This window comes from Polypterus senegalus, chromosome 5 (genome assembly GCF_016835505.1).
Source record: "Polypterus senegalus isolate Bchr_013 chromosome 5, ASM1683550v1, whole genome shotgun sequence".
NCBI lineage: Eukaryota > Metazoa > Chordata > Cladistia > Polypteriformes > Polypteridae > Polypterus > Polypterus senegalus.
This window is the reverse complement of record NC_053158.1, coordinates 66750782-66767837: the sequence shown is the minus strand read 5'-3', so window position 1 is coordinate 66767837 and position 17056 is coordinate 66750782. Positions and strand designations below refer to the sequence as shown.

Genomic DNA, 17056 nt, shown 5'->3' with positions numbered 1-17056 from the left:
GGCATTGACATACTTTTTGTTTTATTAATTTGTTGTTATTGCGGTGGGTTGGCACCCTGCCCAGGATTGGTTCCTGCCTTGTGCCCTGTGTTGGCTGGGATTGGCTCCAGCAGACCCCCGTGACCCTGTATTTGGATTCGGCGGGTTAGACAATGGATGGATGGAATTTGTTGTTACGCACCCTCTTTGCCACAAGTTAATGTGAAGTTCTGAACTGTATATTTGTTGCAAATTAATAGTATGGATATTTTACACTTCTAAATGATATTCCATATAAAACCAGATTATTCTTCATTCATTAAAAAATAATTCAGAAAAACATGAAATGTACAGTACATAAGGAAAATGAAAAGTCACAAACATGCACAATTATAATAACTTGTTGGAAGAGAGGGAAGACCAGATAAAGACATATTTTTAGTTTTCTTTTTAGTCATACTGATGTGTGTTATCTTTCTCTCTATTTATTTAATGGAGTTTTGTAAAAAGCCAAATTTCCCGGAGTGAGTAAGTGAGTGAGTGAGTGCGTGCGTGCGTTCGTTCGTTTGTTCGAGGATTAGCTGGCATCCCAGCCCTGATGAGTATAAGATCTTTACCCAAACAGGGGATAAGACATAGGAACAATGAGGGAAAGCTCTTAAGCTTGGATATTTTCATCACCCAGCTGCTAGATGGCAGCATTCCAGGACCATGGTAGCCATGATGGGAATTGTAGTTGCTGAGAGTCAGCCCTGCTGTGTCCCATGTGAGTCACTAAGGGTTGCTGCAGGGATCAAGATCCCTACTTTTTGAGACTTTCACCGGACCAGGAATTGCTTCATTCGGGCTATGGCCTGGCACATGAAATACTCTTGGGTATCCTTCGGGAGCAAAGAAGGCAACACTTTCTGGAGGTAGGTGGAAGGAGAGAAAATGGAAGGAGAAAGAAGAAGACAATTTTTCTGTGTATTTTTGCTTGTCTGACCAAGAAGAATCCTGTTGTGAAGTATTTTATAATACATGCCTCTGTTTTTAAACCCATGATTGTCTGTGCATTAATTGTTTCTGGGGTTTGGGGCTCAGTGGTGCCCCTATCTATCTATCTATCTATCTACAGTGCATCCGGAAAGTATTCACAGCACATTACTTTTTCCACATTTTGTTATGTTACAGCCTTATTCCAAAATTGATTAAATTAATTTTTTTCCTCAGAATTCTACACACAACACCCCATAATGACAACGTGAAAAAAGTTTACTTGAGGTTTTTGCAAATTTATTAAAAATTAAAAAACTGTGAAATCACATGTACATAAGTATTCACAGCCTTTGCCATGAAGCTCAAAATTGAGCTCAGGTGCATCCTGTTTCCCCTGATCATCCTTGAAATGTTTATGCAGCTTAATTGGAGTCCACCTGTGGTAAATTCAGTTGATTGGACATGATTTGGAAAGGCGCACACCTGTCTATATAAGGTCCCACAGTTGACAGTTCATGTCAAGAGCACAAACCAAGCATGAAGTCAAAGGAATTGTCTGTAGACCTCTGAGACAGCATTGTCTCGAGGCACAAATCTGGGGAAGGTTACAGAAAAATTTCTGCTGCTTTGAAGGTCCCAATGAGCACAGTGGCCTCCATCATCCATAAGTGGAAGAAGTTCGAAACCACCAGGACTCTTCCTAGAGCTGGCTGGCCATCTAAACTGAGCGATCATGGGAGAAGGGCCTTAGTCAGGGAGGTGACCAAGAACCCAATGTCCAGAGGTCCTCTGTGGAGAAACGAGAACCTTCCAAAAGGACAACCATCTCGGCAGCAATCCACCAATCAGGCCTGTATGGTAGAGTGGCCAGACGGAAGCCACTCCTTAGTAAAAGGCACATGGCAGCCCGCCTGGAGTTTGCCAAAAGGCACCTGAAGGACTCTCAGACCATGAGAAACAAAATTCTATGGTCTGATGAGACAAAGGTTGAACTCTTTGGAACATTTTGGAGGAAACCAGGCACCGCTCATCACCAGGCCAATACCATCCCTACAGTGAAGCATGATGGTGGCAGCATCATGCTGTGGGGATGTTTTTCAGCGGCAGGAACTGGGAGACTAGTCAGGATAAAGGGAAAGATGACTGCAGCAATGTACAGAGACATCCTGGATGAAAACCTGCTCCAGAGCACTCTTGACCTCAAACTGGGGCGACGGTTCATCTTTCAGCAGGACAACGACCCTAAGCACACAGCCAAGATATCAAAGGAGTGGCTTCAGGACAACTCGGTTAATGTCCTTGAGTGGCACAGCCAGATCCCAGACTTGAATCCGATTGAACATCTCTGGAGAGATCTTAAAATGGCTGTGCACTGACACTTCCCATCCAACCTGATGGAGCTTGAGAGGTGCTGCAAAGAGGAATGGGTGAAACTGGCCAAGGACAGGTGTGCCAAGCTTGTGGCATCATATTCAAAAAGACTTGAGGTTGTAATTTATGCCAAAGGTGCATCGACAAAGTATTGAGCAAAGGCTGTGAATACTTATGTACATGTGATTTCTCAATATTTTTATTTTTAAGAAATTTGCAAAACCCTCAAGTAAACTTTTTTCACGTTGTCATTATGGGGTGTTGTGTGCAGAATTCTGAGGAAAAAAAAAAGAATTTAATCCATTTTGGAATAAGGCTGTAACATAACAAAATGTGGAAAAAGTGATGCGCTGTGAATACTTTCCGAATGCACTGTATCTATCTATCTATCTATACTTAACAAAAAATAAAAATAACGGTGCTTTAAACCATTTGAATTGCTAGGGGTATTATATTATGGGAAAAGAATGAGAACTTTCTACTGTATGACTTTCCCTTGCCAACCAGGCAGCCCATCACAAACTGCTAACCATTTTTTCTGTTATTATTCTTACTGCTGATGAATATAGAATATATTTCAGAACTGTCATGCAAATGATTAACTGTAATTTCATTAATGCCATTATCTTGTTAATATTAAAATTTTCAATAAAAACAAATAATCAATTACTGCATATGTTGTACTGGTTGTGCTAAATATTGTTGAAGTCAGGTCTATTCAAATCAATTGAAGACATATAATGCTGATGGAATGTACAATAAAGAAAGTAGCAATTTACCATGGGACGCTTCAGGAAGAAAAGTATCATATTTGACTTATTGGTAGTAAACAACTTTAGAGTCAATAACTCAAGAACTAAAAAGCAATAGACAGAATTGCTAAGCACCATTTCATTATACTGTACCCTTAAAATGGATTTTTCAACTTCATAAAATTTGTAGAATAATAAAATGATAATTTCATTTGAAAATAACAACAACAATAATATTAATAATCTGAATTGAGAGAAACATCTCACATCTTAACTGACTTATCGAAGTTTAACATTTTTTTTAATTAGGCTTCAACTATTTTAGGCTTGCGGAAAAGCTTCTTCCTTGCGAAATGAAATATTTCCGATGCATTTTGTCCATATATGGCACATGATGACAGACCCATCCTGCTCCATCACCAAAATTTAATTTTAACATCTATGAGATGGTAAGAAAAGACTGTGATCTCTTTTTCGACTTCCAAATCCAAAACAAGATTTGATTATAAATAAAAACAGGATTCTGGCTTATTTCCTCAGAATAATAACCAGCTACTTGCTGCTAACAATGAAAAATGAAGTCTATATGTACTTTTATAATAATGTAGTTAAACTGTCATAGCAAGCTACTAATATGTCTTAACAATAAAAAAAGAAAAGTACTTCAGGCAGTCAATGAAACCAACACAGTGGATACACATTTCATTAAAATGTGTATCCTAATAAAAAAGAAGTGGCAATTTCAGAAATAAAACAAGAGAATCATTGAAATACCTACGTTGACATTGTGGGAACCCATAGTATCCTTCTGCACATTGGTTGCAGTTTTTGCCACTATAATTAGGCTTACAGAAGCAAATTCCTGACCCATCCTCACAACCAGCTGTAAACTGTGGATCACATCTGCAAGCTAAAACAATATGATTAGATAATAAGATGTTAAGGTTTGTATGATTGAGAAACACATTTAAAAGAATAATCTTAAAAATTATATGGGAAACAAGGGACACCAAATAGCTCAAGGGATTTGAGCTGGCAAAGTGTAGGTTCAGAAAATAGGAGACATCATTAAAGATGACACTTGTAAAATTAAAAAAAATATATATATATGAGAATATATATATATATATATATATATATATATATATACATATATATATATATATATATATATATATATATATATATATATATATATATATGAGTAATATTTCCTTCAATATAGTAACAAAACAAATCTAAAAAAAAAATTTCAATATCATTTTTGAAGTGATGTTAGGTATAAAAACAAAATATGCCTGCATTGACATAGCTTCATCGAGTTTCTTCTGTTAATTTAAATTACACAAAAAAGGTCAGTTTTGTGTGTTTTATTGACAGAGGCTAAAAGTTCCTTCAGTTTCACTTTTTAGGGATCCCTTGCCTAATAGAGAATAAAGCTGCCTGCCATCTAAATTGTTTTTCAATGAAAATACAGAGGCACGTCAAAAATAAACTTAACTGTTGCGAACAGTAGGGTCTCCAAAATCTCAGACATAATAAAGCCGAAACGCACTTTACACTAAAATAAAGCAGTTTTTACTGAGACCCTATGTCTTCTTCACAATAATGATCAACAAAAAACACACCAAGCACACTTGTTCTTCCTCCTCCAAGCAGATAGCCCACTGCCTCCCAACTCTGACTCAATCCAAATGAGGCACAGGGCTCTCTTTGACCCAGGAACGGCTTCAGGTCACCTCTCCAAGTCATCCTGAGTAGTTCCAAGTTGTGTAAAAATCAGGTCAGTCCTCCCCTGGCAGCACCTTCTGGCAGCCCCCAAAGATCCTGACAGGGTTGCGTTTCCAGATTCTATTTCCCATGTAGCCCTGCGGGTGTCCTAACCAGGTTTACCCCTGTGGAATCCTGCCACCTTCTATTACTGACAGTTAACAAAAAAGAATCTTTTTATGTATCATGACAAGGGGTAGTTCTAAATGCTACTTTAATCCATAATAAAGAATGCCAAAATAAAAAAATGGATTATACCTAAAAACACACAAAGTCAGAAAAATTATAAAGGAATATAGAATGTATCAAACAGGAAACAATCCCTTCTTTTAGTCCTCATTGATCTTCACCACATTGCATTTTACATATAACAGTTACTTCTCTGAAAGTCTTTAAACAAATATTATATATTGTCCCTTATGTCCGTCTGCCCATGTGACTATTTCTAATCAGTATATGCAGAGATGAATGCAGAGAAACACATCACTTACGTCTGCAGCCAGTGGGTGATTCTTTGGGGATTCCATATGGGCGATAATAGCCTTCAGCACATCGTTCACAGTTAACGCCAGCAGTGTTGTGCTGAAGAGAAAAGAAATTAGTTTAAACAATGTTCATATACTGCAAGTATAACAACATTTTAAAGACAATACGTAGATATTTTATTGTAGATATCTAAAGGTGTGACTGTTAAGTATTCCCACAACATAATAATGTTTACATGAGCCACATTTTGCCGCAACAGCTTGAAGTCATTTGGGGATGACAGATTTGATTTTTGGCCATTCTTCTTGGCATATTTACTCTGGTGCATTAAAACTTTGCAGAATTGTGGTTTTAACACACTATTTAAATTGTGTCACAGATACTCTGTGATTCTATGGACTTTAACTGGGCATTTACTCTTTCACTTGAAACATTGTCTTCTTGAATTATGAGTTTTCTGCAAAGTATAGTTTTTTGCGAAATGAAATAAGCTTCCAATGCTTTCTGGCACTTTGCTAAAATTATTTTTCTTTTATATCTAATAGGTTACCAAGTCTCTGAAGCATCCCAACAGAATGATAGTGCTGCCTTCAATTTTATTCCACAGATGTGTCAAATGGCTATTATAAGCACCTGAATTGACCAAGAGGTGGCAACGTAAGGCAAAAATTGTAGTCAAAAAGCAACAGCTGGGTTAGAGCCACAAAGCCTATCAGGAAGGCAACCAAAATGAAAAGGAAAAATGAGGAGCAACATCAAAAAGGTAAAAAAAGTCCAAAAAACAAAAACGATATCTGACACTAGCCCTGCTTTGAAGAAGAAACTAACACCAAGCAGTGTCTTCCTTATCCAAATGAGGTATAATTCACAACAGAAATGCCGCTGTCTCCATACCCCAGTTCCAGCTGAGTCATAAAAGTAACAGCAACAGTCATGTGATGTAAAACTAGTGTAGCATAAATGAAAAAATGGAATGAAAAAAGTATTAAAAAAACAATTTATTAAAATGAACCAACACAAAGAAAAAACCTTCTTAATAAAATTCCCTTTCATAAAAACCACTAAATAACTGAAAATACACATCTAAAAACGTTTTAGTGCGACTTTCATACTTCGTTGCTATTCCTGATGTTTCCAAAAGAGCTTTCTATTACAAGTCCTCTCTTTTCCTCTTAAGGAGAGTGGTAGAGGCCATTTTTGTTTGTTTTTTTAAGAATTTCTGTAAAGGACTATCAGTGGTAGCAAATATCAGTGCACTACTAACATGCTGTAGATCAGTAACCAAAGTTCACATTGCAAAGATAAGACTAAATTTAAAAACAAAAATAAGTCAAAAGAACAAATGAGCTGCTGAAAATCTCTTTCCTTTATTTAAAAAAATGTTCAGATGTCCTCTAAACCTCAAGGCGATCATAAATAATGTTGTCACCGTGACATAGCATTTCCTGAAGTATTTTCATGTTCTGCCTAGTAAGCAATATAACAGAAAAGCATTCTAAAATGAAAGAACAGATACACAACTTCATTGTAATAACACTAAAAACATGGAGACATGGGCAGTGTTAGTACATGTAGTACAAATCTGAGACTTTTGCAGACCTGTGTATAGTATCAATAATATATTTTAAACGTTTGAACTACTTTCCTACAGATTAAATCTATTACAATAAGATTTCTTTGATAAGTTGCAAGCTACAGCCACTTGGAAGAAACATCTTTACTCACCTTTATAATCTTACTTATTTCTACATTACTCAGGATTTATTATTTATTACTAGTGTTGATAAATAAAGTTTCTCAAAACCATTACAGTATTTCTACAATAATATACATTCTCTTTAGAAACAGCAAAGAGAAGCGGTCATTACAAATAAATTTGCAGACACTGAATGAAAGTCGGCACTAGATAGACCAAGAAACAGCTCAAAAATAAATTTTACATGCATCTCTATTCTGAACCCTAAGGTCTGAGATACTTTTAAGCACCTTTCTCCCTTGGTCAAATATTATGAAAGTGTCTGCTACATAATTTTACTGCAATGCAATATTCACCTACTTACAGGAAGGGCAACCTTGAGTATGCCATAAAACTTTATTTTTTAAAACTCTATTTAGGGTAACGCCATATAGGACAACATTGTTTAATGAACACTCTCAGCCTACAATACACTACTTGGTTGCTGCCTTATTTTGCTCAACTGGAGGAACCCTATACCACCTATTATGCTACAATAAGAAGAAGATATCTTGTGTTTACATTCACTTTGCATTATAAGAAACAATTTTAAAATTTTCAGTACTTGGAGAACAAATATTAATCCTCATCTAGCAATTTGTTATAATTTGACTTGGGTTCCATCCTTAATTATTACTTTTTTCTATTATTTCAGTATTAATCATGCAGTAGTCGTGTGATGGGACTAGCAACAGAAATAAAACAGCGTGCTTGATTAATCATTTTCTTAATTAGCTACCAGTTTTTTTCTGCCAAATGACTTCTTATGCCTTAATTTTAATTGTTTTACTTTTTCCTTAATTAGCGATCAAATAATAGTGTTGATCATCGACTTTCCCCAAAGCATTACTCACAGCGAATTTGCTGAATTTGCGTTCGCCCTTGTTCGTCAAATTATTTACTGATAATTCGGCTGGTTTAGGAGAACTTTTCTTTTCCAGCATCCCATAATGCTCTGTGAGACCAGAGCGATATCCCCTGGATCTCCAACAGCCAACATTGGATGGGACCTCCACCCGGGTATAGACAAAGCTTGCACATCTCTCACTACGTTTTCTTCTTTGAGCTCATGGAGGCACAGTTGCGCAGTGTTAGGCACAATGAAAATCATACAATCACACTCACAGTTAGTATCAGGGCCAGATTAAGGTGGGTGCTATTGATGCTGCAGCATTAGGCCCATTCCTGAAATAGGCCCAGATGAAAATAGACGAGAATTTTTCAGAAGCTGAACAGTTTTCCTTTGCTATATTAACCTCAAAATAATTCTTAGAATGAAATTTGGAGTCTGACTTTTGGACACCTAGACATAGCAATACTTATATACAAGTTAATATTGTTTTTGCGCTGTGATGTAACTATAATGTTGTTTTGTTTATTGTTAACCGAAGATTTCAAGTTAATGCTATCAATTTTACATTAAACAGTTTACTTAGTAATTTAGCTGCGTTTTTTGCAATGTCTTGGGGATTCTTGCCACTTTATTATTGTTCGGTAAGTGTCACGTAGTAAATTTTTCACCTTAAAAGTTAGTTGTACGGTAAAAATCGATGGCTATTTAAATGGTTATCTGTAAAGGTAAAACTAAAAGCCGGCCCACGGATGTTTAGAATTTGTTAAATTCTCGACAGGATTCTGGTCTATTATGAAATTTAAATTGTGGACAAATATTTACCCTCAAGAGCCTGAACTGAGTCACTTTGACCCAATGTCTCTGCAAATTCATTTTTTCTTACTCTGTTTCGTAAGGGAATAGCGAAATTTTGTGTATTTCATTGTTAGATTTTCTGCATTAAGTGCACTTTTCAGACAATTGCTATTGAATGTTGATGTTACATAGTTTGATGTTAATCTCGAGTTTTTACAATACTACATCGTTATTATTATCCATGTTCAATAAAGACTGGCTGGTTGTGTCGCAAGCAATTAAGGCTCCTTGGTCGGTCTGAGTGTGCATGTACGGTGAGTGTCGAATGCACATGCACCAATGCCGAGAAAAAAATAGGCCTTTATTGAGCTGCAGCATCAGGCCCAATTTCATCTTAATCTGGCCCTGGTTAGTATCACTAGTTTACTGGCAGACACACTGCACAGAAAACTCATGCAGATATAAACAGAACATGCAGACTTCATGGAAACCAAAGGTGCTAAGGCATCTGGTGAACTACTATGGCATCAATATTCATACCAGTTTTTTAAGTTTTTTCATAAAAATAAATGTTATGAAATGTAAAGCCATAAAAGCACATTAATACTGTGTATAGTAGGTGAACTTAATTTAAGGAGCTTAATAGATAAGAAAATAATGCAGGTTTTCAAATTTTATTTTTATGAAACATAAATAAATAACGAGTTATCTCTGCTTGTCGCTACATGCGCAGGTTCATCCTCAAGTTCCACGTCAGTATAAGAGAAGGAGGCGTATGCCCCATGCATGCGTAATTAGTCATGTGGAGAATGAAAACAAACCTTGAATGAGCCTGACACCTGATCACCTCCAAACACAGTAGACTCTATGAAATAATAATAATAACGAAAGATATATTACTATTTACAAGACATTTTTATCTTTTCGATAGACGAAAAAGTGCAAAGCATCAGCACAGGCTTCAGCATGACTTTAAAAAAATATTACGAGCCGGGGCTTAAATCATGGCATGCCATTTTGAATTTTCTAACTTAAATTTTTTTGGGTCTGATTTTAGTTTTTTATTTTCTCCAAGGGCTGAATATTTTTCCAAAAAACTAAGTTTTCTGATAAACACACAAAGCAATAGTTTCTCATCTACAAAGTAAATCAACATAAAATATATGTTGCTGCGTGCATTTCCCTGTGCAGTGCAGAGGGGTGGGGGCACCGTGCAGCGAACTGCTGCTGGGCTGTTTTCTGAAAAGCTCACAAAGCAATAGTTTCTCAGATAAATCAACATAAATCGGCCTACTATTTTTAATGACTGTTTTCTACGATTTCAGCTGTGTTTTGATGAACTATACATTTGTGCATCTCTGACTGTGTACTTTCTTCATTGATCATATGGAGGCACAGTGGGGCAGTGGTTGGTACTGCTGCCGCACAGCCCAGGTCACCTTTTTGGCCACAATAATCAGTCCAGTATAGTTGCCAAATGCTTCCCTAGCCTTCAGGGACACTTTAAAGATGATTGCACCATTATTATCTAGTCTGTCAGTTAGTCCGTCCCCATTGACTTCAAAGCATTTCGTGGAGTTTGGCAATATTCACTAACACTTCAAACTCAAGGTGAAGCGAACACCACAGAGTTCTCTCATCAGTATCAAACAATAATAAGACGCAAAGTGAGCCAACAGAGGACCAGCTAACCTGTGTTCATCATACAATAGCAGAAAATAAAGAAAGGTGACAGTCACAGCACACTGGCAGAATGACAGCACCACAAAGCAATGGAATTAAATAACAGGTTTAATTAACAACAAGATTCGGCTAAACTTAAGAAATTGATTTGAATTAAATTGGTTGGAGTTTGAGGCCTTGTATTAGTTGGTTGTCTGTTGGATTGCTATGTTTGTCCTTTTTGTTTGGCTGCTAATTAAGAAAAAAAAATCACCTATTTCAATTAAAATTAACATAAAAGGAAAAGAAGCAAATTAGGAAATTGGTCATTAATTATGAAAGTGGCCGGAAGTGACCTGCAGCCTCTATGGCCATTATGGATCACAGTTGAACAGCTATGCTCTTGGAAAATGAAAAATGAGGTAGTGAGTGAATGCGGGTGTGTGTGAACTTGTGATGAATGACCTGGCATTTCATCTAAAGCTGGTATCTTGAGTTGTACTCAGTGTTTCATCTAATGATTTTTTTGCATGTTAAAATTAATAAATGAAAAGTAAAACCAACTCAATACTTTTAACTTTCTTAGTAATATTCAAATGAAATTTGAATGGCTTTTAATGTTTAACAAAGCCTGCATTCATTTCATTTTAAATTAGTCTTTGTAATTCCCTTTAAATTCAGCTGAATTTCATCAAATGTCATTCTTTCCACATTTAGTCCCAACATGAACCAAATAGCTTTTTCTTTACCTGACAGTCAATGCAGACCCCACCTCCTTCATATCTGCCATGAATGTTTAAACTTTTACCCATTCGTTCAACTTCTGGGTCATAGTAACAGTCGCTGGCATGCGAGTGGCAGTTGCATTCTACAGATTTTAGAAAGAAAATTCACTTTGTTAAAAATATAGTTTCAGTCCATTTGAGTGACACAAAACAAGATGTTACACAGGGTGAAAGAATAAAAACAAGAATTAAAAGATAAATTTAAAACCAATATGATATGCATCCATCCATTCATTTTCAGACGTGCCTACTTAAATTCAGGTTTGTGCAGCTGTGGATCACTAAAGACACACTCATGATGCATCTGAAAAAGTTTAAACAGGACTCCTTATCTGATCTCACTTTCATTTATTTTTATATTTTGTGATGTTTTTCAATGAAAATGGTTATTGGTAATTTCTTTGTTTTGGTATTTAATTATTTTTTATGAAGTTGTGTTGCTTTTTAACCATTTTGTAATTTTTCTTTTGTCTTTAATTAATACCTTCTTAGTTATTATTTTTTTGTTTGTCTGTATATTGTGATTAAAGGGGGAGGCAATTATGACACAGAAGTTTTAGTTTACACAGAGAACCACTGACACTTGGAATAGGTTACCAAGTAGTGTGGTAGACAGTAGGACTTTAAGGACCTTCAAAACTACTTTCTGTTGTTGATGTGATGTGCTAGTTATACTTTGTTATGCCCATAAGGCATCATTTAGCTGGATTGACTGCATTTTCCTTCTTGATCAAACGTGTCATCATTTCCCAGTTTCTCTGAAATCTTGTGTACAGGTGAGTCAGTGATGCCATACATATACACAAGTTCTCCCATCAAGTTTATATGAGGTACTAACATAACTTAGCTTACTCCATAGTATATGTTGTTTGACTCTGTTTGTGATCTCTGTCTTACTATTTGTGTTTTGTTTGGTTTAGGGTTTATGGAAATTTCAAGGCATTGCTTTGTATTAAGAATTTTGCATTTTATATTTGAAGTGATTACCGTTTTTGGAAAATGTATTTTATTAGTCTCCTTGTTATATGCTAGCTACATTACCCATCAAAGACAGGTAATACAATAAATGTAAAAATATTTGGCATCTCTTGACTTGTGTGCGCAATCATTGATCATCCTGCACCTTTCTTCAGCATCTTCGTGTGTCTCAACCTGTCTCAGTTAGCACTTCCTCTGGCAATCATGCTCCCATAAAACCTGATTCTCAGACTCTGTCATTTTGAGGCACATTGCTTGCTCACCTCCTGTTTGCTTTTTGACTACCACCAATGGCAGGTGGGCCCCAAATACTTCATATGTTTGAAGGCGGCGCTCAGCGCTCCTCCTATGCCTTTCTTTGCTATCCTTGGGTATATCAACATTTCTTGCTGGTGTTTCCTGTTCTCAATCATATTTGACTGAGCAACCAAAGAGAAACTGACTAATCAGACCAAGGCCTTAGGCCTTTTTACAAGGATTAGGCCACAGCCTTTTCTTGAAAGATTCAGACTTTTTGTCTTAGCTATTCCTGAATCGTAACAATACTGTATGCTTGCATAAACTTTATATTAGGAAAATTCATGCAGTTGTGCAATCATTATACTGTTTATTAAAAGTATTTTTCTTATACTAATGGCACTGTTTTAATACTTGGAAGTCAATGGTTGTGTTACTTCAGCAAAGTTAGCTTGTGTTAAAATATGCTTGGCTGTGTTGGCTATTTAGTTTCTGAAGGTCAGAATTGAAAGCACATTTCTTGGATGATCAGTTCTACAGGCCATGTGAGATATTCTAGATCTGACACTGTATTAAGCTAGACGAAAAGGAAAAACAGACTTACTGGACAGAATCGTTTACTGGCTGACATTTTAGTTGTACGAATTCCACACAAAATTGAGGAACTACTCCAATAAAATCAGCAGGTTAGCTCAGATTAGATTTATGTCCTCTTCTCCAATAGTATACTGTATACCACAAAGTGGGGGCTGGTAATATTTCTACATCATTGGATGGTACATATAAGTAATAACATGGGTTCATAATATTTTCTTTATTTGTCATACTGACACTAAAAACTAACAGAATGGCCCTGAGATGCATGCATAAAAGTTCCAAGCAAGCTTGAAGTTGAATCTTTTTTAGTGAAACTGTGTTCAAAAATATGAACACTCAAGCCTCTTTATGGTCTCTCAAGAACTAGCCAAGTATTTCTGACCTGGCTCCCAGCTCAAAGTGTGGAAAGCCTGAGGATCTGAAAGCTCACAATAAGTATGCCCAACAGTGCTTCTTTTGTTCAAGTGACCCTTTTGTCACCAAGCTCTGCCGCAGCTATTACAGCTACTGTTCCATGCTACCTGGACTTTTCTAAATAAAAACACAAGGACCTGTTCAGTTTTGTCTCTAGTGCTATCAGTTAGGAATGCAGATTGATTCAGGTTTCAATAAAAGTTCACATTCCAAAAAGGCTGTTTTGGTGTTACTGAAGGAGAGCTGGATTCTTCTCTTAACACAATGAAACCCATGGTTCTCTGTTAAGATGCACAAAGATAAATATATATTAAATAAACATTAATGGGGTGGCATGGTGGCGCAGTGGCAGCACTTCTGCCTCGCAATAAGGGATTTGTATTCTGTGTGCATTTTTTCCCCATGTCTGTGTGGGCTTCCACAGGGTGCTTCAGTTTCTTTTCACAGTGCCAAGACATGGCGTGTGTGTTCACTCTACAATAGGCTGGCATTCTGTCCAGGTGTTGCTCCTGTCTTGTACCCGATGATTGCTAGGATAGGCTCCCATGGCCCTGCTCTGAATAAGCAAGTTACAAAGCGGATGGATGGATGAAGATTAATATCAACATTCAAAATGAACAAGGAATATCATACATTGCTTACTATACATACACAGCAAAATCTATAGGGTTAAATGAGCATTCAGTTAACAAACATTTTTAAATGTTAATTTCACATTAATGATTTTGTAGTATATGTATTTTTTTAATTTGCATCATATACTCTTGAGCACTGATCAGTTTATTTGCTGGGTTTACTAAAATAAAAGTTCTGGAATTACAGTTTCATCACTTGCAAGTATACAGAAATGAAATGGTAAAGTAAAAGAAAAATGGGTGAGGATGAAATGGATACAAAAAATTACAAACGATTCATTTAAGATACTTTTTTGTGCCCGGTCTTGGTCTGTGTGGCGTTTGCACATTTTCCATGTGTTTGCACTTGTGTTCCACCATTATTTCCAGAACCATATTTGTTGGGTAAATTGGCAATTCTAAACCTGATGTGTACATGCATTAGTGGGCCCGGCGACAAAATGGAGCCTCGTCTGGAGTTGGTTCTAGTCTTGTGGCCAAAGCTGCAAGTATAGGCTACAGCTTCCTGTAACACTAAATTTGATTGCTGCAAGTGGATTACTGAATGTTATATGTTAAAAATAAGCCAGCATGGAGGCTCTGGTCCTGTGACCCTTAATAGGACAATGGATGATAAATGGATTTCTTATTAATAATTTTAATATGCCTATACAGTAATCCCTCCTCGATTGTGGGGGTTGCGTTCCAGAACCCCCCGCGATAGATGAAAATCCGCGAAGTAGAAACCATATGTTTGTATGGTTATTTTTATATATTTTAAGCCCTTATAAACTCTCCCACACTGTTAACATTATTAGAGCCCTCTAGACATGAAATAACATCCTTTAGTCAAAAATTTAAGCTGTGCTCCATGACAAGACAGAGATGACAGTTCTTTCTCACAAGAATGCAAACATATCTTCCTCTTCAAAGAATGCATGTCAGGAGCAGAGAATGTCAGAGAGAGAGCGAGAGAAAAGCAAACAATCAAAAAATCAATACATGCTTTTGAGCTTTTAAGTATGCCGAAGCACCGCGATAAAGCGGCATTTTTTAGAGGAGCATCCATATCCTCTACGCAAACAGCCTCTGTGCAAACAGCCCCTCTGCTCACACCCCCTCCGTCAGGCAGAGAGAGTGAGAGAGACAGAGAAAAGCAAACAATCAAGCACCGCGCGGGAAGCATATCGTATATCATTGAGGAGTTTTAGTTAATACGTAATACATGCTCTGATTGGGTAGCATCTAAGCCATCCGCCAATAGCGTCCCTTGTATGAAATCAACTGGGCAAACAAACTGAGGAAGCATGTACCATAAATTAAAAGACACATTGTCCACAGAAATCCGCGAACCAGTGAAAAATCCGTGATATATATTTAGATATGCTTACATTTAAAATCCGCGATGGAGTGAAGCCACGAAAGTTGAAGAGCGATATAGCGAGGGATCACTGTATAGTAATTCAACCATGTGTTTTACACTTTTCCCTTCACTTAAAATATTTTTCAAGATCTATTATACATTTGCTAAAGCGAGTGTACATAATTTACAAATTAATCGTTTTACTTGATTGTAATTCAGATTCAGAATGTATTAACTGGTTCTCAAAGATCATTTATTCAATTGTGCAATAGCGTCCAAAATGAAATCATACGATTGAGCAAAAAATATACATATGTACAGGGTGACAATGATAGCTATACAAGACAAAAGAATGCATAAATCAAATTCTTTTTTGAAGTCCTCTTCATCAAATATCATGCTTAAAACTTACGTTCACAAGGATTGGCACTTTCCGAGGTTGCTGCTTGCCAAGGCTTCTGGTTGTAGCCTGGACAACAGCGTTCACACGATTCACCACAGGTGTTGTGCTGACAGTCACATTGCAATCTGAAAGAAATTACGATCAATGAGTTAAACAAAGACAGAGATGACTGAAGATTTAAAATAATTTTCCTTTTTCTAAAATCCAACATTTCTATGCTGGGCTTATGTACTTTGAAGTGGTGCTGGAATTAGATTTAGTCTAAAAACAAGCAAACTACATAGAGGCCAGAAAAACATATACAGTACAACCAAGTGGTCATATTTATAGACTATTGTTATTCATGTGTTTTTAGGCAAATGCCCCACAATTTGCAGTTTGGTTAAGTTGATTAAGGATGTTTGTTTCTCAAAAATTAATATTCCTCTATGTTATCTTGTATTTTAAGAAATTGTTAATATCTGTTGTACTACAGCTTCATGATCCTCACCAATGCTATATTTACAGCAATATCATTCTGCCTTCATTGTCAAGTCTTTTTATATTGTTTTAACACTCCACTTCTGCACAACAAACATCCTTTCATCTATTATCATGTATGCTTAATCCAGTTTAGTGATATATGGTTAGAGCCTATCTTGGAGCTTAGTATTAGACTACAAAGCAGAAATCTACCCTGGACAGAACAACAGTCTGTCACCTAGCCCACATTCACTCTAAACGAGCTAATTTAGAGACATCAGCTACATTAAACTGCATGCTTTGGGGATAGAAGTTACAGTCAGAATATTTGTGGTAAAACACACGCACAAATGAGAAGAATGCACAGACTCCATACTGACATACAGAAGCTGTGACGCTGTAGCACTGCACCAGCATGCAACTCTGCACAGAAAATATGTCATATTTGGACTTGGTGCTTTGCATAAAAGCACTTAGGCTATAAACTGAATCTGACATATTAAGTAATCAAATAGGTCTAAAGTGACGCTCCTGTTTTAAGCAACATCTATCAGGTACTGATTGTTAAGCGTTGCCTGATGTTATGTTTTATTTTGATTTGATTTCCCACTTTATAAAATGAATTGCACGATCAGTTACATGAGCGTATTCTCTTATTCTCAAACCTTTAGTATCTGAAGTCTACCCCAATATGATGTTCGATTATAGAATACCATTTGAGCTGCTCATTCCTCTTACTATAAGTCCCTGGGTCTGATCCAAGTCACCTCACTCTTAAATAATGCTAGATCTGAAACGAGGGTCGTTTTCAGTAGATGAAAG

General features: G+C 36.6%; 1 protein-coding gene across 5 annotated transcripts in view; it reads right to left on the bottom strand.

Moving 5' to 3' along the window:
* The window catches only part of LOC120530334 (laminin subunit alpha-3-like), a 385202-nt gene that overhangs the window by 192262 nt on the left and 175884 nt on the right, over window positions 1-17056 (bottom strand). For all 5 annotated transcript variants that reach the window (XM_039754747.1, XM_039754746.1, XM_039754745.1 and 2 more), the window contains exons 7-10: window positions 15782-15897; window positions 11131-11249; window positions 5342-5432; window positions 3859-3990 (exon numbers count right to left, since the gene is read on the bottom strand). In XM_039754747.1, coding sequence (XP_039610681.1) covers window positions 3859-3990; window positions 5342-5432; window positions 11131-11249; window positions 15782-15897 — 458 coding nt within the window. The remainder of the gene's footprint in view (window positions 1-3858; window positions 3991-5341; window positions 5433-11130; window positions 11250-15781; window positions 15898-17056) is intronic.